Below are 26251 nucleotides of genomic sequence, written 5' to 3'. Positions count from 1 at the left end.
CTATAATAATAGCTGCATTTAGCTCAATAATATAGCTCGTCTTAGAAAGTGATATACAGGGTATTTCTCCTTTCTATGAGTCATGAGTGTGCACAGGTTTTTAGAAGACTACACCATTGAGTAACAATCACAATGAAAAATTATTATGCTCCCGAAATTCAGTTACCTATTATTAATTACTATTACCTTTTAACGCACTTCTGTACTGTGGAAATTCAATAGAGTACTGTATTTCTTTGAAATTCAATGTTTTCTGGCTCTTCGGTTCAGTAAATTCCTTGTGTCATCAACTGGTTCAAACACGAGCATTTCCAATTAAAGTAAAGTAACATAACCACTTTTCCATCGCAGAGTCTAATTGTGGAAACTGAAGAAGTTGCCGTTGATATTTCTTTCAAAGTATTTATCGGATTTTGATTTAAAGCTTAATGAACACTCATCTTAGCTGATTTTCGCAGATCGATACCAAGTTTCTTTTGTGGGTGCATAAGTCGACTACATTCAGCATCAGAAAAATTGCCACACTCTAAAAGAGCTAATGGAACTTTATTCTTTATTCAGATCTCATAGATCTTTAAATATAATCAAATGTAATCATATTCGAATTACGTTTGAATTCGTTGGATCAAATATGATCCGCTATACCCAGTTGTAATGTCATAGTAATGTGTGTAGAGAAAACAATGATTTAGAGGACCTCCATATAAAGTTTAATGCCTGAACTATTCATTTACAGTTACACCGACCAGTAACAAACATAAACTAACAAAGTTTTTACAAATAAATCAACCAAAATTTCAGCATCGTTAAAGAATAACAGTCGTTCGTAATAGTCGGAGGCGGCAGTGGCGAGCTGGGTTGGGATGAAGGATGATGAGGTAGGGTTTGGATTACATATGACGCGTATTACCAAAGTTGAGGCCGCTGGCATTGGCTCCTTTGTTGGTACCGTACTGCAAGTGAATGATGCCTTCTCCTGCCCGCAGCTGCTCTGCTGAAAAGTGACGTTTGTTCTCTTCGGCTGGTTTAGGTCCGAAATAGGGGCCCCGAAATTCGGGATGTAGATAGCACTGCAAATAATAATAATAAAATCTCAGAAGGACTAAAGTATTTTTATTACTATTTATGTTTATTAATTTATCACGTTAAAAAATATAATGGTTGCATGAAACTTTTAACGACCTTCAAAGTTGCAGATTCGATAACTGCTAGTAAATTATGTCAGTTTTCTTACCTGCATCCTTAGTAGTCGGCAGGTTTTATGAATACGCTCTAACACGATAGAAATTAAGAAATTTTTATCATGTTAGGGCGCATTCATAAAAATAAATTTTAATAAATAATTTTTTCTCATAACATTCATTCAAAGTTAGACATGTCTCTTACTCTCTGAAATTCGGTTATTTCAGTGTCGTAAAAGTCCAGAGTAGTTTTGGTAATTATTGCAAAGAATTATCCAAGTTCTGAAATTGAAGGGGCCAGTTTTGCTAAGCAATGCAAATTGACCTGTGAACACACGCTCCAATACAAATACAGTACATACAAATATGTACATACACACTTTTGTATTTGATAAAGATCTTTATTATAGATAGTAATTACATCATTTTGAAGACCCTTCATAGTCTGAGCAACTATGACCTTTAGCGCTATAGTTGTATTTGTCGTTGAAATGAATAATAAGCTGGCTTGTCAAGACTAACCCAGGGGCTCGCATCTGCTTGGCACACCCAGGGTCCTGAGCTCGATATCATCATTCTTCTCTCTCTGTCAAGACTAACCCAGGGGCTCACATCTGCCTGGCACACCCAGGGTCCTGAGCTGGATATCATCATTCTTCTCTTTCTCGGTGATTCCTCTCTCTCTCTCTCTCTCTCTCTCTCTCTCTCTCTCTCTCTCTCTCTCTCTCTCTCTCTCTCTCTCTCTCTCTCTCTCTCTCTCTCAGGGTAATTCGGGAATTTTTTTTGGCTGGTGCAGCATAAGCTTCAGGCTTCCTTGCACCATATGGCTAATAATAATAATAATAATGACTATTGTGAAAAAAACAAAACCACAATACCATGAAGCTAATGCAGCAAATTATTGCTATAGTTATGATTACACTTGGCAGGATAATATTCTGCTTCCTGAGTACCAAGATATCCTAATAATCAAAACAAAATAAAATCATAGAAATAAGAAAAAGACAAAGCAATACGTTCCCTCAGCAATAAAAACGCGTACAACTCTCCACACAAGGAGAATGCCCTCACACCACCAAGTATTAGTGCCACTTTCATAAATGAAAAAAAAAAAAAAAAAAAAAATAGGAAACTCAAAAGCACCACTTTTTCAAGTAGACGTCAGTGCTTATGAAGTATGAAATGGATCGTATGTCAATCGTTACCTTATACATCTGGACTTTGATCAAAGCCCGCTTCAAGATGGCTGATGCGCAATTTGCTGCTTCTCCTAGTGTGCAGTTACTGTTATTTTGTTCTGGTGAGTTCGCATTAATTTGTCTCAGTGATGTTTTTTAGAGGTTCAGAGGTTAGGTGTTTAGTAAGCTGTGCGAAAACCTCCTCATAAAATCATGTTAAAATGATGTTTAGTTTATTTGCCGGTTTTTATTTTATTTAATAATGTATCTCTTTATTTTTAATTTATTATTATTATTATTACTATTATTTTATTATTTATTTTATTTGTTTTCTTTTGCACTTGTTAGCAACCATGTAATATATCTACAAAGTAATGGCGTATTGTATTGCTATTAAAACTCATTAGGCATCAATTATTTCACTGCTTTTCATTCATAAAGAATGGAAAGCAGTGAAGTAATTGATTAATGTTACGCAAAGCATTTTCTTAACTAAAAGAAGTAGGAGGCATCTTAGCTCACTGGCACTGTTTTTTTTCTTCTTCTTCTTTTTTTTTTTTTTTTAAGGAGGTACTTCGGTAGTCCTCGGATAACGTATTTAGTCACCGAAATGCATGTTGGGCAATGAAATCCCCACGGATGCCCTAAAAACAGTTACAATGAAGTCGCAAGCTACACTTTCACGGGTAACTGCAATGGGATATAAAAGAGGAAAAAGATAAGTCGCTGTTATTCATCTAGTTTCTTTCTTAAATGCTTAATATTCTCTCCGCAATTTATTGAACTCTGTTAGTAGAAAAGTCCATAAATACGAATACCTAAAAAACAAAAGAGAGGTGGGATTTTTAAATAGTTTTCATTTTGTAAATTAAGAATACACAATTGTGTAAATGATGTCGTTGGAGAAGTCAGCAAAGGAAGTATCGCTTTGAACAAATCATAATAACTGCTGGTGTATAAAACTAGTTTCAAGCATATATCTATAACGAAATTGTAAAAATAGACTACATGTATACATGAAATTAGGCCTCCGTAACCGAGTCGTCAGGAGGGGGAGGGCAGTAACACACGATCTTTGAGTAGATCGGCGTTCAAGCCCCTGGCTACTAAATGCGGTCGATCTGCCAACCCGCACTGGACCAGCGTGGCAGATTATGGTCCATTACCCTCAACGTGAATCGTTGAAAAGGCTTCCATCCTGCAGTGGGTTGATAATGGCTGTAGTTTTTTACACATGAAATACTGTAGTTTCATAACAAAAGTAAAGTTTCACATTATAATTCTAAATCCTTAATATTACTCTGAATGCATTTCTGGTGTGAAAACTATTACATTGAGTAAAAATCTAAATTATAACTACGCATTAATTATTTCTTTTTTTAATTTATTCAGCAACAGTAAGTTATTCAACGTTTTCAGTGGTTTGCATTCTCAATTTTTTTTATAGCCATGAAGCCACATACAGGAGGCCAAGAATCACTACTTCACTATTTCCATACAATTTTTTAGATTCTTCTAATGCCAGAGGGCGCGGTTTTAATTTGCCCACATCTTTTGGCGGTGCGTTCGTTATTTTTGCAGCCATTAGTATTTTTTGTGGTTAGTGTGTAAGTGTTATCCCCAATTCGGATGCAAATATTTTGTTCTAGCTTTACAGAAATTATTATTATGCCAGGTGAGTCTTTCTAGATTTTTTTAAAAAGTCTTGTTTTTTTTTTATCTAACTAATGTAATTGCTAGAATAGCACCATGTTTCGAAAAAAAAACCGCTTAAAATATGAATAAGCAGTGTTTTGTGTTTTCGCACATTCTGAATAAGAAAATGTGCTACCTTAAATAAAGAAAGTGTGTTTTTATTTAAGTCATTATTTAGATGACTTAAATAAATAAACTTAAATTATTCTTATTATAATTTTTCTGTTTTATAATCTAAGATTTGACTTTCAATAATGAGCTAGCAAGTTAAAATAGCCCTGGGTCAGTACATATTCTATTCAAATTATACAGTTTGCAGTACAGGCTGCTACATATATGGACTTCATATATTATACTCGTATGAGCATCACTGATTTTAATGTGACCACTTTTTTAACTTCTGACCAGTGATAATTGTGCGTATACTGATTTTTTTTTCACCTATTTTTCCACTTAGAAAACAAGAAAATTGTGTGAATAAAAATATGTTTAGTAACTAATTTAAGTGAACGAACTTAGATTTAAATTTTTAATTTTCAAATGTACTTTTTACATAAAAATTCACTGCAAATAAGACATCACTATAGTGAATGCTGTAGTTATGGCTTATTTGTTTACAAATTTGTGTTGGTAAGAGAAACAGCCACATGCATAGTAGAATCAAATCGCCATGATTAGTAGCCTGGAATGTTACCCAGGGAAGTGAACCAACGTTTTTCAGATTCGGATCACTTTTATATTTCAAGTGAAAACCACGGACCACTCTTATATTTCAGATAGAGGCCACGGACCATAATATTAAGCAATATATGCAAATGTATTTTTACTTTAACTCTAATATATAACTTTTATATTTTAATATTTTTAAATACGACATGTACGAGATGGCATAAACTGCACGAGTTTTATACGAGAAGTGGGTAACTCTAATATTTCGTTCCAAAACTGCACACTGCTTCATATTATATGTTCTTGGCTTCTGTGCCTGTAAGCAAATGAGCCATCTCGTTTTAGTACAAAATTGGAAGTATTTTTTTTCGAAATGCGGTTTATGAGTCAGTATTCGCTAGAAAGCATGTATTTCATTGCAGGCGATCACAAAATGCACAATTTCCTCCCGCTTAAAAAAAAAAAAAAAATCAATATTAGTAATCGCTGATGTTGACAACCGCATGACGAACTTTATATTGCTTTTCTCATGTAGTTCGTGCATAAAGTTCGTAAAATCGTTTAGACAATTTTAGGAATGCACCTTTAATTCACGTTAATTTAGTAATGTGTAAAGATCGATATAATCCATTATATTAATCTTCTGCTTTTTGACCGATTTTTTTCAATTATGCATAAATTAAACAAAAAATTCGAGTTAAGTTGTGGAGTTATACTTCATGACTGGGTTGTCACTATTACAACAACCGGGTACTTGCCCACCCACCGATGAGAAGCCAACAAGCTTAGAAACGGACCGGTCTGGGTGGTGGTATCGGCCGAGAATAAGTAACAATAGTCTTCTCCATTGGTGAAGCGTTATTTATTCGAGGTAATGCAATACCATGGCAACTCGTTGTGAAGTTATTCACAATATGAGAGATAATTAAAACGATTAATCCACGGCTAATTATTGAGGGGAGAATTAAGGAAGCAGAAAGCCTGGGAGAAGACGTATATCGTGGCTTGATAACATTAAAAATTGGACAGGAATGAACACCGAGGAGCTGTTACCTGTTCAGAGTTACCAGAGACAGAGACATTTGCCGTGAGATGGCACACAGAGAAGAATTAAAACAATGCATTAAGACTATACCTTGGTAGTAGAAATGCTGTGTGTGCAGTACCCATGCATAAATAAACTCCTTCATACTCTTAGGCATTTAGCCAAGAAATATCTTTTAGATGTTATCCTACTTTATAAACAGACCTTAATCAGGAGACTGTATGTGAAAATAGCTAGAAAAATTCAGCTCCAGCTTTTTGTTTTTATATTTATTTACACTATTATCATTATCATTTTACGTCGGATTATATGATAACAGTTTTATAATCTACTTTATTTATTAATGACCTGAAAAGTCAGTTTTTATTGTGTACGGAAATTTTATTTAATAAAAATTACGCAAGCACTCATTTAAAGGCTTCTCTTATTCGTCAGTCAGTCACGAAGATTATATTATTTGGTTTGGCTCTCATAGTTAAGTTTGCCTAATCCTTGTATAACAGTTTTTCATTCGCTTGGAGAGATCTTCTAACGCCATCATCAAATTAATGTTGTAAATGGGTGGGAAAGCCACTGAACAGCAGTTCATTTCCTTGCTGATTGCTTGGTTGGGTTGATGCTTGAATTAGGTCTTTCTTTTATGACTTGGCCGATGATATCCTAGTCGGAGAAATTTTTAATTAATGTATGATATTATTTTCTCTTAATAATATTGCTAATCCTGAAGCTAATTCAGTGATTTTCAGTTCATCACTGAAAATTAATCCCTAAAAGATATCACTTCAGGATAGAAAATTATCTTTCGACAGATACAGTAATGCTTGGGTTTGGGTCACTCAATTTGAAAGGAGGGATTTTTTTTGTCTTTTTATTTATTTGTTTTATTGATTATTTTATTTTATTTTATTATTATTATTTTTTTTTTGCCTAGCAGCACCATCAAATCAAGTGCATGATGTTATTCCTACCCAATATATTATAGCGAATTTATATAAAGAATTCAGTTTCAAACTACACTTCATCGATTTAGATGGGAACTATTAGCTATGCCGTTTTCTAACGGCATCAACGAGAATATTTCCATATGCCAGGGGCGTTCAATCAATTATCTACCTAAAGGTACTTGCCATAATTATATTTTAATGATGCATGATTTATCATGTTCCTAAATATCTCAACTTGAATCATGCTAATTTTGATTCCATAATGTGAATTTTTGGGATGCTGAAGGAATTTTGTACATTCACTACTTGGAACACAAGCAGACAGTCTGTGGGGAGTCATATGCATTCCTACTGTACAACCTAAGGGGTGTCATAAAGGAAAAACGCCATGGAAGACTTTTCAGAGGTGTGCTGCTGCTTCTTCGGGACAACACACCAGTCACTTGCTGCTGCTTTGAGAGACTGTGAGTTTACAGAACTTACCCACCCACCTTAAAGGTCGGATCTAGCCCCCAGTGAGTATTTTCTGTTTCGATACCTCAAGAAAAACCTACGTGGACGTCGCTTTTCTGATGAAAATGAACTCTTCTGCTGTTTCTGCGTTCTTTGATGGATAGGGCAAAGAATTTTATTTGTCCGGTATTTCCTCATTGCCAACAAAATGGAACAAGTGTATTGAAGTTTAGGGGAGTTACGTTGAAAAAATAAAAAAAAGATTTTTGCCTCTATCTCATTTCCTTCATAGGTAGGCATATAATTTATTGAACGCCCCCAGTAGGTGTTACTTCCATTGTCGTCTAATTAACTGCTTAACCATTACTGGTAATCCGATGGTTTCATTCTGAAATAGCTACACAATCTAAACAACGCTGTAATCTCGTATATTTCGATTTATTTATTATGTAATTGTACACGTTGCCAACATGCATTGGGGAACTTTACTCCTGGGAAGCAATGGTTAATTCCAGAGGTCACGTGACTGATAGATGGTAGTATCAGTTAAATTAGGGTATAAGATGCATGTGGATGGAATAGAATTGGGACGAGAAAAGGACCTAAATGGAAGAGAGGAGGTAATGAATAATTCATCCCAACCCGAGGTCCGCATGAAAGTACAGTGGTTTCGCCACTTGTCGCACGTTTGGAGAGGTCTCGATTCGCATCCTTTCAGAAATTGGAGAAATCCATAAAGGCCTCATTAATCAAGGCTGTGCTTGGCGGAAGTAGTAGGGTTTTCCTCCATGAGTTATCCCGGGTTTTTCAGCATGCATAACAATGGAAACCGGCCTGTGAACACACTCTGAACAAAAAAAAAAAAAAAAAATAATAAATAAATAAAAAATAATAATAATAAATAAAATAATAATAATAACAAATAAATAAATAATAATAATAATAATAATAATAATAAATAATACATAAAATAACAATAATAATAATAATAAATAAATAAAAATAATAATAAAATAAATAAAAAATAATAAATAATAAATAAATAAATAAAATATAATAAAAAAGAATAAAATAAAATAAAATAATAATAAAAATAATAAAATAATAACAAATAAATAAATAAAATAAAAATAAAATAAGTGTTTAATAAAAGTGTTGGCAGCTATACAGTACTGTACTAGTGTTTTCCCATTTTTTGTCTTGCCACACATTTTTTTGGCAGTGAACCATTCCTGGTACATTCTTGATACTGCTTCTTGTGATCATGGTATTTAGCATTTGACACTCACCCTGCGGACCTGTGCTATGTTCAAAATCGATTTAATCATTTTATGGCCCTAGTTTCGTCCAGCAGCCATGCATGCTGAAACAATATAGCGGCAGCTGAAAAACAGAGTGTTTCTGCCACGGCTGAAAAACAGTGTTTTTCAGCCGTGGCAGAAATTTTTACAAGTCGATTGTGGTCAGGTTTTATTACTTGTTCTCAAAGAACAGTTAATAAAATGTGACCGAAAGTGTGTTCAATGGCGTTTCTCTCAACTTTTTAATCACTTTCGCTGCCCACGCCACATATGCGTCCTTGGGGTTTAATCTTGCCATGCTGAAGACGTCAGTTGGCGCTGAATTCTGCAGTGGTTGGGAAAAGGGATGTCAAAAAATTAATAATCGATATATGTATATATATTATAAACCATATATCAATGCTACCTATATATCGCACCAATGTATCTGTACGCTGAAAATTTAATTATTATGCTAAGTTGTCTAGTAGTAATTAAGTGGGGTCACTTAATTGCTTGGGCGTAATAATTGCACCCGGCATGAATGTGCAAATTAATAAACTTGGTTTGATTATTGATTTGAGTGTGTGTATATGTTGGACTTTACAAAAGACTAATAATATAATGTGCCATCCACAGACATATAGCAATATGTTTAGAGGTACATTTGAGTTTCTTGAGGGAAGTGGTGTACTTAATAAATGGTCCACTCAGAATATACCGGTAGTTGATCTCAAAAGACTTTCTGTTCAGTATGTTGTACTATGTTATACAGAAACATATACAGAAACTTTTATAACATATACATAGTATAGTTCAGTTTTTTCAGAGTAAATGGTTTATTTCTTATAATAGTAATGTAGAACTATGTATTTATTGCATCAGGTGAATAAGCAAATATGTTAACGAGATATAGTTCTTATACTTACGGCTCTTCCCAGTGCAAAAATACACTGTGTGACCTGAGGAATGTTTCTCCTCTCCCAGAGGTCAACTGTTTGAAAAATGTCCATTTCCCGCACCCCATAACGTTTTGTAGCCTCCTGAAATTTGTTGAGGTTTTCCATCATTTTGAACTGACCACCAGATGTGTTGATCTTATGGATTATTCCGGGCTGCAACTTATTCATAAGTCTGGAATCAAAAAGATAAAAGTTACTGTTGTTTGACTCATTAAAGAATATAAAAATTGATTCAGTTTATTATTCACGTAAATTTTGCATCTTTTGCCTTTTATTGTTATTTTAAAATTTTATTCACCTTTATAAGCAAAAATGATTGTGTAAATGAATAACAATAAATTAAGGAAGTTAAATACATGTATGTGGACAGATTAAACAAAAGAAACAAATAAATAAAAAGAATCGTCATCATCCGGATCACTTATATATTTATATATATAAATTCCTTTATTTACAGTTTAAAGGGGGGAATACATGAATAGGCAATAGAAGTTCTGTAGAATAAATTGCGTATACAGTATTAGAATTAGTCGCTTTATTTGTAATTGTATTTAAGAAGTTTCGCAGCTATAACATCTAATCAAGTAAATGTCAAGTTTTTTTGTTAAATATAACTTAGCTACCTGAAGGTTTATCAGCAAAATGCTTTTTCGATATCTATTCATTAGCCAAATTAATGGTTATTTTTCTGACAGAGCCAGAGAACAATAAGTTACATATAAACAAATTTGGTTATGCTTTATTTTAGCGCAGAGGTTCAAAAACTTTTATACTTTGAGCCCCCCTTAAAATTTTTCATAAATTTTACGCCAACCCCTAAGTTTCAGAACAAGTTGTTGTTGTAGGCAGGGCTATAGTGGAGGATATACCCTCTGGATTTTTTCAGGTGAATAGCGTATACCTTCTGGTTTTTGAAAGACTTGTAAAAACAAATATTAAAATATTTGTTTTAATTTACTGAAATTTAAAAAATATATTTATTAGAATTCAATTCTTAGGCATTACTTATAGTTTTATTATATATATATAATGTGTGTTTTGTGGTCGATTTTTTGTTTTCGGGAAGAAAAACCCGAGTTTCCTTTTTCACAACACTCAGCCACGTTGTGAAAAAGGCCCATAAAAACTCCTCATGACATGGAACTGATGTCTTTTCCACCCAGCATAAATTAATATATGCTTTAATACATTTAATCTAAAATAAATAAAGAAAAACTGCTTTGTATCTATATTAACGGGATGGTTTGCCCATATTTCATTAAAAAAAGTGCTTCATGAAAACCAGCGACCCCTCCCAAAAAACAAGTGTGGCTGGGGGGAGGCCACCGCAGTTTGGGAAACTCCACAGTTTATCATCACCCGTGACATTTCCCACCCGTGAGGTAAATCGTGATTACGATGTTTCAGTCTAAATGACGGAGCATGCGCAGCACTCACTGTTTACTCTCTCTGTGCTTAAAATTTACGTACTTTTAAGTAATTCGTAAGATTAAGGATTTTTTTTTAGACTTGCGGTTTTTATTTCTAATTTCCTGCACTTACAGCAGCGATATTTCGCTACGTACTGTATGTAAAGGATTATCTAGGAATTTTTTTTTTTTTTTTTTATTATGAAAACCCCAAACACAAGAGTTATTAGAACCTATAGTACTTAGTACCGTGCATGGATTGGAGGTATTTGTTGACATTAGACTTGAACTTCTTTAGACTGTAATTTTCCGGAAATACGTACGAAGGAATTTTGTTCCGGAAAACGGCAGTTGAATGAATAAACGAGGACGATGAAAAGTTGGTTCTATGAGTTTGAAGATGGCAGTAAATGGATGTTGGCGGCACGTGTTCGGACTTTTTTGAAAGAGAGAGCGGGGATTATAGAAGCCAGTTCAGAAGAACAGTGCACATGGAAGTATCTGTAGAAGATGTGGGGGGGGTTATATGTTATTTATATTATATTATTTTATATTATATTCCCTTATGCTATATCTTTTGTTTGAACAACTCCCCTTTATAATATCTCCCCACTTGCGCATCTGACTTTACTTCTCAGAAAATTCTAAGTTCATAGGGGAGAAACTCTTATATAGGTTTAATTCCCATTGGTTAGGCTTGTGTCCAGTACAACAATTACACACACACAAATGTTATACAAAAAAAACAAGTTTATTATGCATATTTACAGTTAAATCATAACAAATCTCATTAAGAATAGAATTTAGAATTTCACTGTTTCAACACCAAGGTACTTACAACATATCCAGTCTCTTCCTATCTAACAGGCTCCTTTACAGACTTGACTTGTTTTTTTTATCTCACCTTTCTCATTATGCATACACAGGTTAAATAGTTACACTCTTTATATGCTCACCTTATTTCTGCTCCTATTACAACACAATCAAATCATACCTCATAGGTGTCATTAACATTTTTTAATCATTAAAGTTAAACATATCACTGATCATATTACCTTTATGTATCATCATAACTACCAATTTATTCTTTAATTCCCTATTCCTCTTTCTTATATATTTCTTTAACCATTATCAGTTACAGAACTTGATTACCAAAATACAATATTACATTCAAACACACCTTTAAGGGTTGGCAATATACATAAATTTTATCTCCACACATTTAGTATTTCTATTTTTTACTACAATTCCTTCCGTTAACTTTCTCATCTACATTACTATCCTCCTTATTCCAAATTACTGCCTAAACCAACCATAATTGCCTTAGAGTAGAATTTACTCCTATTTGGTTCACCCATCTAATCTTATCTTTATCATTAATTTCCCCAATTATCGCACTACAGTCCTTTCTCTAGCAGTTAACTTACAGTATTTTCAAATTAACTTTCACTTACTTAATTTCTGTGATCCGATGTCTTCATAAGGGCCTTCTATCCTATCCTTATCCAGAGCTATTATCTTCTGCTATCCAGGGCAACATCTTACAGCTTCCAGGGCAACATCTTACAGCTTCCAGGGCAACATCTTACAGCTTCCAGGGCAACATCTTACAGCGTCCAGGGCAACATCTTACAGCGTCCAGATCATCATCATATGGCGTTCGCAACTGCTACTCCGCTTTCAGGATCTGCTATTTTTCCTGTCAGGACGGCTACCTTCTGTTCCAGTTCATCTCCTAATTTCTCACTCACTACATTTCTGATAACCCCACTTCGACTTTTTTTTTTCGTCGGCTATTTCTTCATCATCTTTCAAGCCACTCTACCCGACTCACCCTTTCACTAGCACCGCTCAAAAATTCTCCCCTCTCCTTCTCTTCCTTTTTTTCTTCTCTCTCCCCCTGTGTCCATATCCATCCACAATTTTCCCCAGGAGTTTTCCACGCCTTCCCACAGTGTTTTCTTCCAATCACTCTTTCTTTTTCATTTTTTCTTTCTTTTCATTTGTTGGAAGGCCTAATTCAGCCTGCCCCGTAGCACTAGCACGTGAGTCCCTATATCCCTCTCTTTTATTATTTTCAGCTTGTTAACATGTGTTCTTTGATGTGGCCGAATATTCCAAAACAACTCTTCCTGTCTCATAACAGCTTGTCTCTATTGCACTCAAAAAAACCCACAAATTGTGACACTGGCTACTATAGCGTCTATTTTTAGAAACTAGTGTGTGTTGTACAGAATACGTTTCCGGTGTGTGTCCACTCATAAACCTTAAGTTGTTTTTGTAGCGCCGGACCCCCTGCTGGGTTTGTCATAGTATCCTCCATCTGTTCCCTGGTTTAACGGAAGTAAAGCTAATGGATCTGTTTTCGTTCCCGCTACTCTTTTAATTTTTATACCTCTTACCAGAATAATTCTTATTTCTGAAACTGCATATATTACCCATTTATCCTATTAATGGCAAGAATCAAAGGAAAACTAACTTTCAAAGTCTATATAAAAAATATTTTATTTTTTTTGTAAGATTTTCAAATCTTACAGATGCATGCAGCAGAAACAGTATGTCTATTAGATAGAGAGTGGAGAGACTCTGTTAGAAATGAGTCATTAACCTAATTGCCCTCTTCTGAAGGATTGAAATCAACTAAATTGTCTTTGTCCCACTAGAGAATTACCTGGAGATTGGCATTTAAGGAATTGGTAGCGGATATTCGAGAAGTTGAAGCTGATTGAGTAGGAAAAGGTTTCTCAAACTGGAAAGTGGAATGCAGTGTGCTATCATCAGCAAAACTATGGATAGGATTTCCGGTCAATGGAGGAAGGTCATTAATATGCAAGAGGAAAAGAGTGGGGGAAAGAACTGAACTTTGAGAGACACCTGGATTAGTGGAGAAGTTAGAAGACAGAGAGCCATCTACCATTACCCTCAGTGAGCGGTCAGAGAGAAAACTGGATAACCAAGTACAAAAAACAGTTCGCAAACCATAAGATGGAAGCTTGTTTAGAAGACCTTTATGCCAAACGCATTCAAAAGCATTTGAGATGTCAAGAGCAACTACTTCTGTTTCACCGAACATTTCCATTGAATTAGTCCATAAATGGGTAATATAAGCCAGAATATCACCAGTGGATCGATACTGACGGAATCCATACTGGCGATCGCTGATCAGACGGAAGGTTTCTAGATAGTTTAAGAGTTGGCGGTTAATTGATTTCTCTATTACTTTAGAAAGAGTGGAAGTAATTGCGAAAGGACGATAATTGCATTGGAGGGATTTGTCACCCTTTTTTGGAACTGGTTGGATATGAGCAAGTTTCCAAGCAGAAGGAAAAACACCTTTGGAATAAGAAAGTGAAAAAAGGCGACAAAGAACAGGAGTAAGTTTAGGAGCGGAGATTTTGAGAACAAGTGGAGAAATACCATCAGGACCTGGAGCTTTCTTAGCATCAAGATTCGTCAAAATCCTTCTGACATCCTTTTGACGGAATGGTGGGCTGTGTATTACCAAGATCGTTAATACGTGATTTGGAAGAAAAATGGGATGCTAGCAGGTCAGCTTTATCCTTGGCTGAAGTGACAGTAGAACCATCTGGTTTTGACAGAGGTGGGAGCAGAGATGGGCAAAGGTTGAGGCCAATAGTTTTGGCAAGAGACCAGAATGCTTGGCTACCCTTAGGGCAAGAAGCAAGCTTTCTACTCTTAGCCTGTTGAAAATCTAGTTTGGACTGATTAATAAATGCTTTGCAATTGTTGCAAGCTCTGGTGTAGGCAGAAAATGAAACTGAAGAATTGGAAACAAGCCAATTACGATATGCAACATTTACAAAAAAATATAAAATTCAATAAAATACAAATTACAAAAAAACTCGACACCTCATTTCCTCTAATAGTTTGTCTATTTTTCTAGTTCTTTCTTGAATTTATTTAAACTAACAACTTCCAAAACAACAGATGGAAGTTTGTTTCAGGATTAAATCGCCCGCTGGCTGAAGGCAACTTCGTAAACTTAGGCAACTATTCTGCAACGGTCCATCCTCAATTTGAATTTGTGCCCACTCGCGCGAGCGTGTGTGGTTGAGGAAGGATTCCATCAGCATTGAGCTTATTCAATGTATTCAAAGCCTTAAACACCTTAATCAGATCACCTCGCAAATATCTAGTCTCCAGACGCACCCCTTTTTTCCCCTCACCAATTTCGTTGCTCTTCTCTGTACTTGTTCCAGCACATCCTTCCTAAAATTCCTCCAGACTTGTTACTTAAAGATGTAGCCTGAATTTATCTTTAATTACTGAAAAAACTTCTGAATTACGTACTTTCCTACATAAATTCTCGGCACGGAGAGACAAGTAAATAGTGACCGAGCATTCTCTGTCGGATAAACTTAAACATGCAAGCTCCATCACAGTAACTGGTTAGAATCACGGTTGAGTGACAGGTAAGAGATGAAGGCTCCGGCGAAGTCACACTGTGACGGCGAGGCTAAAGTAATGGATTACCGAAATTTTTGCCTCATGACAAGCAGGGTTGTTTTATAATAGTTTTTAGTGCAGAAAATGCTATAGACGTAGTGCAGATTTCTTAAACAGATCAAAAAGGGCTACTAACAATTCTCTCAAGTGCCTCCACATCACAACAGTAGGGGGAAGAAACACAATTTTGTATTTAACATATCTCTCTGTAATAAGATTATTCACACACAACCACTATATAGAATGCTGGAAGGATGGATTTTAAGTGAAAATAAAAATATAAAAATGATATACAATATTAAATATTAAAATACAATAAAAATAATACAAGACTGAAAGCCATAAGAATAAACTGGTATATAATCTCACGGCTATAACTTTCAAAAACTACTGATTTTTTTCCTCTTCCAAAAGCTTACGTTAACTCAAACGTTAACTGACTGGTATTTATATCACAAGCGAAGCCAGATCCACGGCACCGCTGCATTACAATCGCATAAAGTTACGGGAGTTGGAATTCCCACGTGTCTACTGGCCGGAAGTGAATTAGGAGCCTTCAAGACGCCAGCGTCCATTCTGCCTAAACACAGCCCACTGAAAGGCTGGTTGAATACCGTGGTTCCTCTCACGATTAATGTGGCTCTCTAGATTGCAAATATAGACTCTTAAGCCATTTCCGGTTCCACAACTTTGTGAGCCATCGATAATGGTTGCGTCATAAGTAGATACTTGATGCCCTTGCTCCCAGAAGTGCTCTCTTATGACCAAATGTCCATAATTGGGATCTTTAGCTGTGTTAGCTTGCTACCTCAGTTGACCTTTCAATCTCCAACATTCTGTATATTCTTCGGTGTGAATAATTTTATTAACTGTATATTTTGTAAGAATTTTAAATATATTGCTTGAAGTATTGGAATGTATCACCATTTAACGCAATATGTATTACGCTTCTTACCCATAGCTCTTTAAGGGGCGTCAGCACTTTCAGGTTTAATAAAAAGATTGTAATAATAATAATAATAATAATAATAATAATAATAATAATATATTACAATTTTATTAATCATCCACAACTTTTTCACTACATTTTTTTCCATAAAATAAAATACTTTTCCAACAAACTATACAAACTAAGGAAAAAGAAATACAACCTTCTGATATTTCATAAATTGATTGTTATAACATTCTAGGGCGACCAGATTTCCGAAAAGGAAAACCCGAACGCCCTACAAAAAAAAAAAAAAAAAACCCTTCGTTCTGCCTATTATACTTGTCTTTCCTACACACATTTCATTTTTGTAACTAATATAACAATATAACCAAAACAAAATATATACGTAAATGGTCGACATACGAAATACAGTACATACGTCGACCTTTTTTTTTTTTTTTTTTTAATATAAATTTCTATTCTTTGGAGTATTCTTTATAAACACACTTATGTTTAAGCATTTTGATAATTTATTTATCCCTATTTTGTGTTACAATTGTTGGGATATAACAGCAAGAAGGGAGGGAGAACACATAAGCCAGAGGCTTTTTAGGGGCGTTCCCTTTGAAAAAGATAACAATAAGAACAGATCTGAAATTACACGTGTTATTTAACAGATACATCATAAATAAATCGGACACGTTTCTACATTCCATTACAGCAGCGGTTCCCAACCTTTTTAGACTGGCGAACCCCTTTCAACGTAATGTTTTTAATGCGAACCACTAAGCCTATATTCTCTGAAATCGTATAATATTTCTGAATTTTTATTAGAAAGTATTTTCTGTACCACGTTTTTATAAGCGACATTGCGTAATAATAAAAATTACTATAAAGTATTATTTCTACTTTGTAAAGCAGTTATTAATCAGTCCAAACTAGATTTCGAACAGGCCAAGAACACGGATCTCTGTGTTCTAACTTCTCCCCTAATGCTGGTGTTCCCCAAGGTTCAGTTCTTTTTCCCAAACTTTTCCTCTTGTATTTTAATAACCGACCTTCTTCCATTGACCGGAAATCCTATCCATAGTTTTGCTGACGATAGCACATTGCATTCTTCCTTCCAGTTTCAGAATCCTTACGCTGATCTCCAGGTAATTCTCCAGTCGAGCAAAGATAACTTAATTTCAATCCTTCTAAAACTTAGTCCTGTCTTATATCTCGCAAAAAGGATTCTTCTGCTCCTATGCTTATCTTCGATGACGTTCCGATTTCTAGGCAAGATCTTGGGGATTACCCTGACTTCTAATCTCTCTCTTGGCATAAACCACATTACAAATATTGCTTTCTCTGCATCTAAAAAAATGGGTTTTCTCTTTCGCTCTCGGCGTTACTTTTCTTTCGAAAGTTGTTGAATCTGTAGAAATCGCAAATTCGGCCTACCATGGAATATTGTTCCCACATCTCGGGTGGTGCTCCCAAAACTTATCTCAGGCTTCTAGATACCACTCAAAAGAGGGCAGTTAGGTTTATCAATGTCTCATCTTTAACAGAGTCTCTCCACGCTCTGTCTCATAGACTTTGTGTTTCTGTTGCATGCCCTTTCTATAGATACTTGCATGGGCGCTATTCTTCTGAATTGGTTTCTATAATTCCCGCTCTCTCTCTTTCAAAGCAGTCTGAACACGTGCGGCAACCAGTCAATATCCTTTTACTGTCCAAGTTCAAACTCACAGAACCAAATTTTCTTCTTCCTCAATTATTAATTCAACTTTTGTTTTTTGGAACAACCTTCCTTTATACGTATAAAACGTATTTTCTGAAAATTACAATGTACGGAAGTCAAGTCTAATGTCAACAAGCATCTTCTTTATCTTTTCAACCTTCAACCTATGCACGGTAATAAGTACTATAAGTTCTAAAAAAAAAATTACCTATACATAACAATGATCCTTCAGAATGAAAAAAAATTTAGTATGGAAAACATTTATTTAACATGATATACTGTAAGATAGTATGCTAATTATAAGGAATTGTGGGAGATGTGGTTTCTTTCTTTGGCAATTCTTTACCTTTTATTTAATTTAATTTTACTTTATTGTTTATTATTAGTTATATTTTGTAGTTTACAATAATATACCTATGGAAATCTAAGCAGACGCCATTCCAGAATTTTTAGCGCGAACTCCCTGGAACACTTTCGCGAACCCCCAGGGGTTCGTTTAAAAATAATACAGTTAACAATTTTTCAATTTCATTTAAATGATAACCAGCAATTACTTCAATTTCTTACCAGTTTTATCTCATACTGCTCAAGCGTTCAGCAACTGACTGGTGACTCGCTAGTCGAAGTGTGTTGTTTCGTTATTTTATGAGTTAAGCGCGGGATAGGCATTTAGTTATATGTGATACTTAATTGCTTTATTTGATTTGAAAAAGGTGAAGAAATAGATTCGTAAAAACCGGGACAAAAGAATGTCCCGAAAACATTTTTTGAGAAGCCGAGACATTCCGCTTAAAACCAGGACAATCCAAGAAAACCGGGATGACTGGTCACCTTGTAACTTCAATTTAAAAATATATAAACAAAATCATTTTAATTGTCTTATTTTAATAAATTTAATTTTAATCAAGAGCCATCTGAATAAGTTACTGCTATGGATAAATAGATGGTTAAGTAGAAGAACACAGAGAGTGGTTATCAATAGGCACTGCTCTTCGTGGACTAATGTTATCAGTGGAGTTCCACAAGGTTCAGTGCTGGGACCATTATTGTTTTCAATATTTATTAAATAAATAAATTTAAATTTTCTGTTTATACTCCGGGACGACCAAACGGTCAGAGGAGTTCACAAGATAGAATACAAGAAACACCACCGTATTCAGCAGTCACGGGTTTCAACCCCGTCACTCAAGGCACATGTACTTATGCATCCGCGCGCCTGACCACTAGGCTACGGCGTTCTTAATGATATTGATGATCAGGTTTAATGTCTAAATTTGCAAGTGATACAAAGTTTGGTAAGGTAGTTAACTACAGTAATGACGGTATGCTACTGCAACAAGATTTTAAAAAAAATTAGGTCGTAGAAATGGCAGCTTAAGTTTAACATTGACAAATGCAAGGTACTGCGTACTGGTAGCAGTAACCTTAGAGTAACTTATCAAGTGTGAGGAATTAATCGGGGTATTAAAAATTGAAAAAAAACTTGGGGATAATTGTGCAGCAGATATGAAATTCTCTGAACAGTGCAGACGTCTGGCAGGACAGCTGATGGAGTTTTTTTTTTTTTTTTTTTTTGTCAATGATATACAGAAACTTTGCTAGTAGGGATAAGGAAATAATTATCCCTTTGTACAAGACCATGGTTAGGCCGCATCTAGAGTATTGTATATTGGTCTGGAGGCCTCACTTTAGGAAGGATGCTGGAACGGGTGCAGAGAAGGGCAATCAGATTGGTGAAGGAAATAGAAGGGTGCTCTTACCTAGAAATGTTTCAGTTCTGCAAATTGCAGCGTCTGGGGACTAGGCACCTGCGGGATGACCTGATTGAGATGTTTAAGGTCTTGAATGGATTGAGAAAGTGGAATGTGAATGGCATTCTCCCTTCGACAAATTCTTGGAGGATAAGGATGGAGGATAAGCTTGCTTCTTTCTGACATCATTCCACTACATTAACTTCACCTATGTGACACTCGATAATTTGCCAATACTTCGTATCGGCTGTTTGCCGCGAATTTTTTATCTCGTCACTTTGTACTGTAGTGCGTGGTGGTTGGGGAATTCTGGTATATTGTGGTAAATAATTATCACGAAAGTTCAAATCACGTCGGTTGGCGTTAATCAGGGTGGGTGCTACAGGCGCTGCCAGATCGCTACTGCATAGTTAATACAGTACAGTACCGTATACGAAGAGGCCGCCGTAACCTCGTGGTCAGGCGCGCGGGTGCATAAGTACACGTGCTTTGAGTGATCGGGGTTCAAGCCCGTGACTACTGGATACGGTACTGTTTCTTGTAATGTGTCTATTTTGTGAACTCCTCTGACCGTTTGGTCGTCCCGGAGTATAAACAGAGAATTTATTTATTTAATTAGGCGCTGCCAGATCGCTACTGCATAGTTAATATACGATATCAATTAGGCGCTGCCAGATCGCTACTGCATAGTTAATATACGATATCAATTAGGCGCTGCCTGATCGCTGCTGCATAGTTAATATACGATATCAATTAGGCGCTGTTACAAGGTTTCGTTTCCGGTGTTACAATCGCTAGCGGCAGCCTTGCCGTTAATATATAATTTTATTAGCTATTAAAATTAATTTATAGCTTTACATGCGTAACGGTATACTGTTACGCATGTCTTGGCTTCGTACGTCTTAATTAATCATCTTCATTTCTAAATCAATTTTGCTTCGTTTCCTAGCACTGCCAGCACTTGTACTTTCCGTTTCACTTCACCATTGCAATAATTAAATGGAAATGAAGAGAAGATTCTGAAATTTTATTTATGTTTTTTATATGAGTGAAGATTTCAGTGAAGGGGAACTCATTTCACCATAATACCGTAACGTAAAAACCCACATAATTCCAGTTATCGGTATTATCGCAAATGCAATAAGATCGAGTTTACTATCTGTTTATAATAGATTGCGCTAACAAAAAAGCCCAACAAACCGGAAAGTGCAAATTGTGTTTATTGTTTTATAGTAGTGACCTCCAGAAATGTGTTTTAAAAATTACATTTTAGAGAGATAAATAGCTTAGTTATATAGCGAAAATTTCAACTTCCGAGGTGTTAGAGCGAATTACTAAAAAAAAACGAAAAAAAAGAAAACAATGTGTTATTTGGTTCACATTACGATATTTTCACGATACCTCCATTTATTCCTACGGAATGCAAAATAAGTTTCCACGATGTTTTTACACCGATGAGTCAAAATATTATGACAGCGAGTCGTTATGTAAATCGAAGCAGCTGCAGGTGAACTATGGCGTGTGCGCGGGTAGTTGCTGAGCTCCGTTAATCAGTGCTACTCTTGTTCTTCAGATGAGAAAGGCAGCGGACTTAAGCGAGTTTGACAAAGGCCAAATTGTAATGGACAGACAACTGGGCCAGAGCATATTTGAAACAGCATGGCTGGTGGGATGCTCACGGTCAACCGTGGTTAGTACCTACCGAAAGTGGTCCGAGGAAGGAAAATCCATGAATCGCCGGTGAGGTGTTGGATGACCATGGCTCATCGATGCTCAGGGTGAGCGAAGGCTCTCCTGGATGGTACATGGCAACAGAAGGGCGACTGGCACGACTTGCCGGTAATTGGAAGCTGGTGACGGGAGTAATGTGTCACAACACAGTACATCGAACTCTGCTGAAAATGAGGCTGCATAGCCGCAGGCCGATCCGAGTGCCCATGCCAACCACAGTTCACTGGTGACAGCGCCTACAATGGGCACGCGAGCATCAAAACTGGACCTTGAGTGATTGGAAGAAGGTCATCTGGTCCAATGACCTTCTTCCAACGTTGTGGACCACGTGGACGGCTGGGTACGTGTGCATTGTTTACCTGCAGAAGTGATGCCGCCTGGATGCACAGTGGGACGAAAACAAGCCGGTGGTGGTAGTGTCATGCTTTGGGTGATGTTCTGCTGGATCCAGTCATCCATGTGCCGGGCATGTCTCCCACCTACCTAAACATCATTGCTGACCAGGTACACCCTTTCATTTCAACGGGCTTCCCCTGTGGCGGTGCTGTTTCTCAGCAGGATAATGCGCCATGCCACAAACTCCCAGATTGTTCGAGACTGTTTTTCCGAACATGAGGAAGACTTGCAGGTGTTGCCCTGGCCTCCAAATTCTCTAGACATGAATCCCATCCAGCATCTGTGGTTTGTGTTGGAACAGGAACTCCGATCTGCGATGTCTCAACCATGGACCTTACAGGAGTTAAAGGATCTGCTGGTTACATGTTGGTACCAGATACCACAACATTTAGAAATCTTGTAGCATCCATGCCTTGCAAGGTATAAGCAGTTTTGGCTGCACTTGGAGGACCAACATCATATTAGGTAGGTAGTCGTAATGTTTTGGCTCATCGGTGTAAGTCTGCACTGGCCGGCAAAAACTTATGTAAAGTCAAATTACCGTAAGTCAAGTATTACGTAAACCGGGGAGTGGCTCTAATGTAAACCCCATATCGTAATATATATTTAATAACGCTAACTTGAAAACGTAATATATATTATTGCTGCATAACCATTGCTCAGTATTATTATTGCATTTAAGTATATTACATTAGTGTAATATTCTCAATTAAATTGAATTTGAATGGGAATTATACCTCAGACCAATCCAGCAAAGCAGCGGGCTCAAAGTAGCGGTAGTGCTGTGATTTGTGGGAGAACTAATCAGGGCAGTTGGCCTCCAAATTATGGCCTTGTGAAGTGTACTGTTTGTTAGATATTTTCTTATCAATTTGGAACAGTACATGACAGCCAAGGGCGATGTCTTTGTGTGTGTTTGATGTAAGGAGTGTGAGGATATTAGGCATAAACCAACTCATCATTCTGAGAGTGTGAAGTACAGGGTGGATGCACTTGAAGGAATTAAGTTGGAGGTCCATCATGCTCTCACCTGCCCACTCCAATGCCAGAGCTTGCAGTTGAGTATCAGGCAAAACAGAGGCAAACTCCACATGGCAGAATGCACTTGTCCCAAAGGAGGTAGCTATTGTCTGTAACTGTCAGGAAAATACAAAATATATTTTGAATTTGAATAAAGTATAGGTGGAATAGGACCGGGTATGTTTGTCGGGGGAAAAAGTTGATGATACTGTAGAGCAGATATCTTTAAAGAGCACAAAAGTGATATTGTTGTACATGTTGGCACTAATGACATTAAGAGCAGGAGATCTTAGGACTTACTTAACCAGTACAGGGCAATGTTTAGAAAAAGTCATGAGTTAGGATTAAATTTGAAGTGTCTGCAATTCTGCTCAGACATAATAGGGGGGGGGAGTACATGATGAGAGCCTTGTCAGTCAATTCGGCCCTAGAGAGATTGTGCTAGGTTCATGGGTTAGAACTTTTCTCAGTATGGTCTGTTCTTGTTAACATTGCTTCTACAGGGATGGATACACTTAAATAGAAAGGGTGCAATGATATTTGCTGATGCTAGAGAGGCAATGTTAGGTGGGTTGGAACACTGCCACCTTGGGGGATACACAGACTGATAGATTAACAATAGCTGCAGGAAGAAGTGAAAGTGATTCTTGCACTGCTTCTATTGGAACATGCAGCAGCCTGGAAAGCAAGTTAGAGGGGATTTCAGTGCCTGCTGTGGGTCATTTTGGAACAAGGAAATACATGCATGTATCTCCTTGAATGCATGTACATGTAAGAATACATGCAAGAATAGGTGCATGTATTCTTACATGTACATCAATGCTAGGAGAATAGTAAATAAATTTAATGAATTTAAAGTGCTGTTCAAGTCATCAAATGCAAACATTTTAAGGATATCAGAGACATGGTGTCATTGAGATATAAGAGATATGGAATTTGAATATGGGGAGTACAATGTATATAAAAAGGATATAGTACACTGAAAGGACAGAATTTGTGGGATAGGTGGTTCCTGGGCAATGCGACTCTGTCACCCATTCTCATTAGTGGATGAACCCACCACTGGCCAGGTATATAGGTACACTGCATACACCTAAATAGAAATTTGATGTCAGTATGGATATACGTTGTGAGTTGACCAACTTTGAAAGCGGGATGATAATGAGTGCCCAACGCATGGGTCACTCTATCGAGGAGGTGGTACAGAAATTGCAAAGTCCCCATTCGACAGTATCAAGAGTGTATCGGGAATACTCCATTTCCGGAATAACATCTCATTGTGGGCAGTGCTGTGGGCTGAGAAAAGCGGTGGGTTAACATGGCTGTTGACGTCTGTCTCGCATTGTTTCAGACAACTGGAGAGCGACAGTGTCAAAAATCACCACCCGCTTCAAGGAGGGAGGTGCCAGAATTGTCTCCACCAAGACCATCAGGGAATCATTAGCCGTAATAGGTTATGAGAGCCGCCAACCCACCAAGAGTCCCATTGCTAACATCATGACACAGGACTCTAAGCCTCAACTGGGTGAAAGAACATCAGTACTGGACCTTGGATGATTGGAGATGGGTCCTGGTCCGATGAGTTCTGTTTCCAGTTATTTCGAGTAGAGGGGAGGATGCGTATCTGGCAGAAAACACACGAAGCTATGCACCCATCATGTCAACAAGCAACTGTTCAAGCAGCTGGATGGTCATTAATGGTCTGGGGCATGTTCAACTGGCACACGCTGGGACCTTTGGTACATCTAAACGCATCTCTGAATGGTCTAGGTTATGTGTCCATCCTTGCAGATCTATATCTATATCCCTTCATGGTCATCGTGCATTCACAGGGCAATGGACTCTTCCAGCAGGACAATGTATCTCTTCACAGAGCCGTGGTGACAAGAACATGGTTCGAAGAGCATTCTGCACATTTGACCACCATGGAATGGCCTCCCTGTTCACTGGGTATGAACCCTATGGACCATTTTTGGGATGCTGTGGAAAGGTCCATTCAAGCTTTGGATCTTGCATCCTGAAATGCCACGGAATTATGGACAGTGGTGCAGAAGCATGGATGGAAATACTTGTGCAACACTTTCGTGAACTAGTGGACTCAATGCCTCGCCGTGTGACCGCCCTTATCTGAATGAAAGGTGATCTACCCATTACTAGGTAAGTATCCCGTGATGTCTGTCCACTCAGTGTATATAGTGTTTACTGTCAAGCGCCATACAGAGTTGAGCGGGGTCCCGCTCAACTCCGTGTTGTATACCCTTTTCGCAGTACAAACTCTGTAAAGGCCAGATATAGTGTGGAGCATTATGGCCTTAGTAGCCCTTGTACCAATAAATCCAACAAACAACAACAGAGATAGTGTGCATAGTGTTAGTATATTGTTCCGTTGGTCACTTATCGATGGCCCCCGGGAACCCTCATTGTCCATCCTTCAACTTGAGGAGGTGGGCCAGGTTGTAGGTTATTAAAGGTTCTCTGGTTGGGCGAACTCTGGCATCACGAAAGCTTTCCAGAGAAGGCGCCCCCTCACCCTGAAAAAAACCATTAGTTTTTATTGGAAAGGAGTGCAGAGGGGACATTTGAGGAGGGAAAGAACAGAAGAAAAGGTGGATTACAGAAAGGCTTCCATCTGGGAAACAAAAGTTAAAGGGGTCAGTGGGGGTACCCTGTGAAAGGAGCCTATCCTCCATGGGGGGGGAGCGGCACAATATCCTATATGCAAAAAGGACATCTGCTTGGGCCCCCAATCCAATATCATTCAAAAATTCATTGTTCTTTTTTACTATTATTTTTAAGTGATTTTTATTGGAAGCTGAACTTTCTAAATTTTTTTTTTCCAAAATGGTTTTACCCTTTTTTGATGAAATTTTATATTTAGTTCTTCCATAAATAGTGGAGTTAATTGAAAAAAATACAGATTACCGTGGAATGGAATTTGAAACTGAAAATGGAATTTGGGGGCCTCAAATTCCATTTTGCTTTGGGCCTCATGAAGGTATAATGCACCAGTGGGGGGGGGACTTAAGAGCAGAGAAAGTTTTGTAGTAGTAAGAGTCCACCAGGCAAAAAGGTTGGGATGGGAAGTGGAGGAGGGAAACAGGTATTGAATGGGAGTAAAATGATAGAGACGGTACCCTATGTGGGGAGGTGATTGCACTGTAAATGTACAGTACGTCTGTTTGAATACCACTCTGGCCAGCCCAGCTGAAGCCATTGTCCGCAGATCCCATGCCATGCCTCGGGAGGAGGGCATGGCATCAGCAAGGCAGGAAGTTTTCTGATTGGTTGCCTCCACCCCACCACCTAATTGGAGGTCTGTCAGAATAACGCATAATCTACATGTACACTTGTCTACCTACACACTTGTCATATAATGGTAATGAATGCCATCCTGCATTCATCACCATTAAACT

At 37.1% G+C, this 26251-nt stretch overlaps 1 protein-coding gene across 1 annotated transcript in view; it reads right to left on the bottom strand.

The window, feature by feature from the left end:
• Positions 1 to 687: 687 nt before the first annotated feature.
• LOC150081552 (muscle-specific protein 20-like) overlaps positions 688 to 26251 on the bottom strand; it is a 104109-nt gene continuing 78545 nt past the window's right edge. The window contains exons 3-4 of the mRNA XM_090380102.1: positions 9375 to 9579; positions 688 to 1070 (exon numbers count right to left, since the gene is read on the bottom strand). Of these exons, the coding sequence (XP_090236228.1) occupies positions 891 to 1070; positions 9375 to 9579 (385 nt within the window). The 3' untranslated portion in view covers positions 688 to 890. The remainder of the gene's footprint in view (positions 1071 to 9374; positions 9580 to 26251) is intronic.

The sequence above is a fragment of the Mastigoproctus giganteus genome, chromosome 8 (assembly GCF_048544385.1).
Source record: "Mastigoproctus giganteus isolate SK-2022 chromosome 8, ASM4854438v1, whole genome shotgun sequence".
Classification (NCBI taxonomy): Eukaryota; Metazoa; Arthropoda; class Arachnida; order Uropygi; family Thelyphonidae; genus Mastigoproctus; species Mastigoproctus giganteus.
This window is presented reverse-complemented; position numbering and strand designations above follow the sequence as displayed.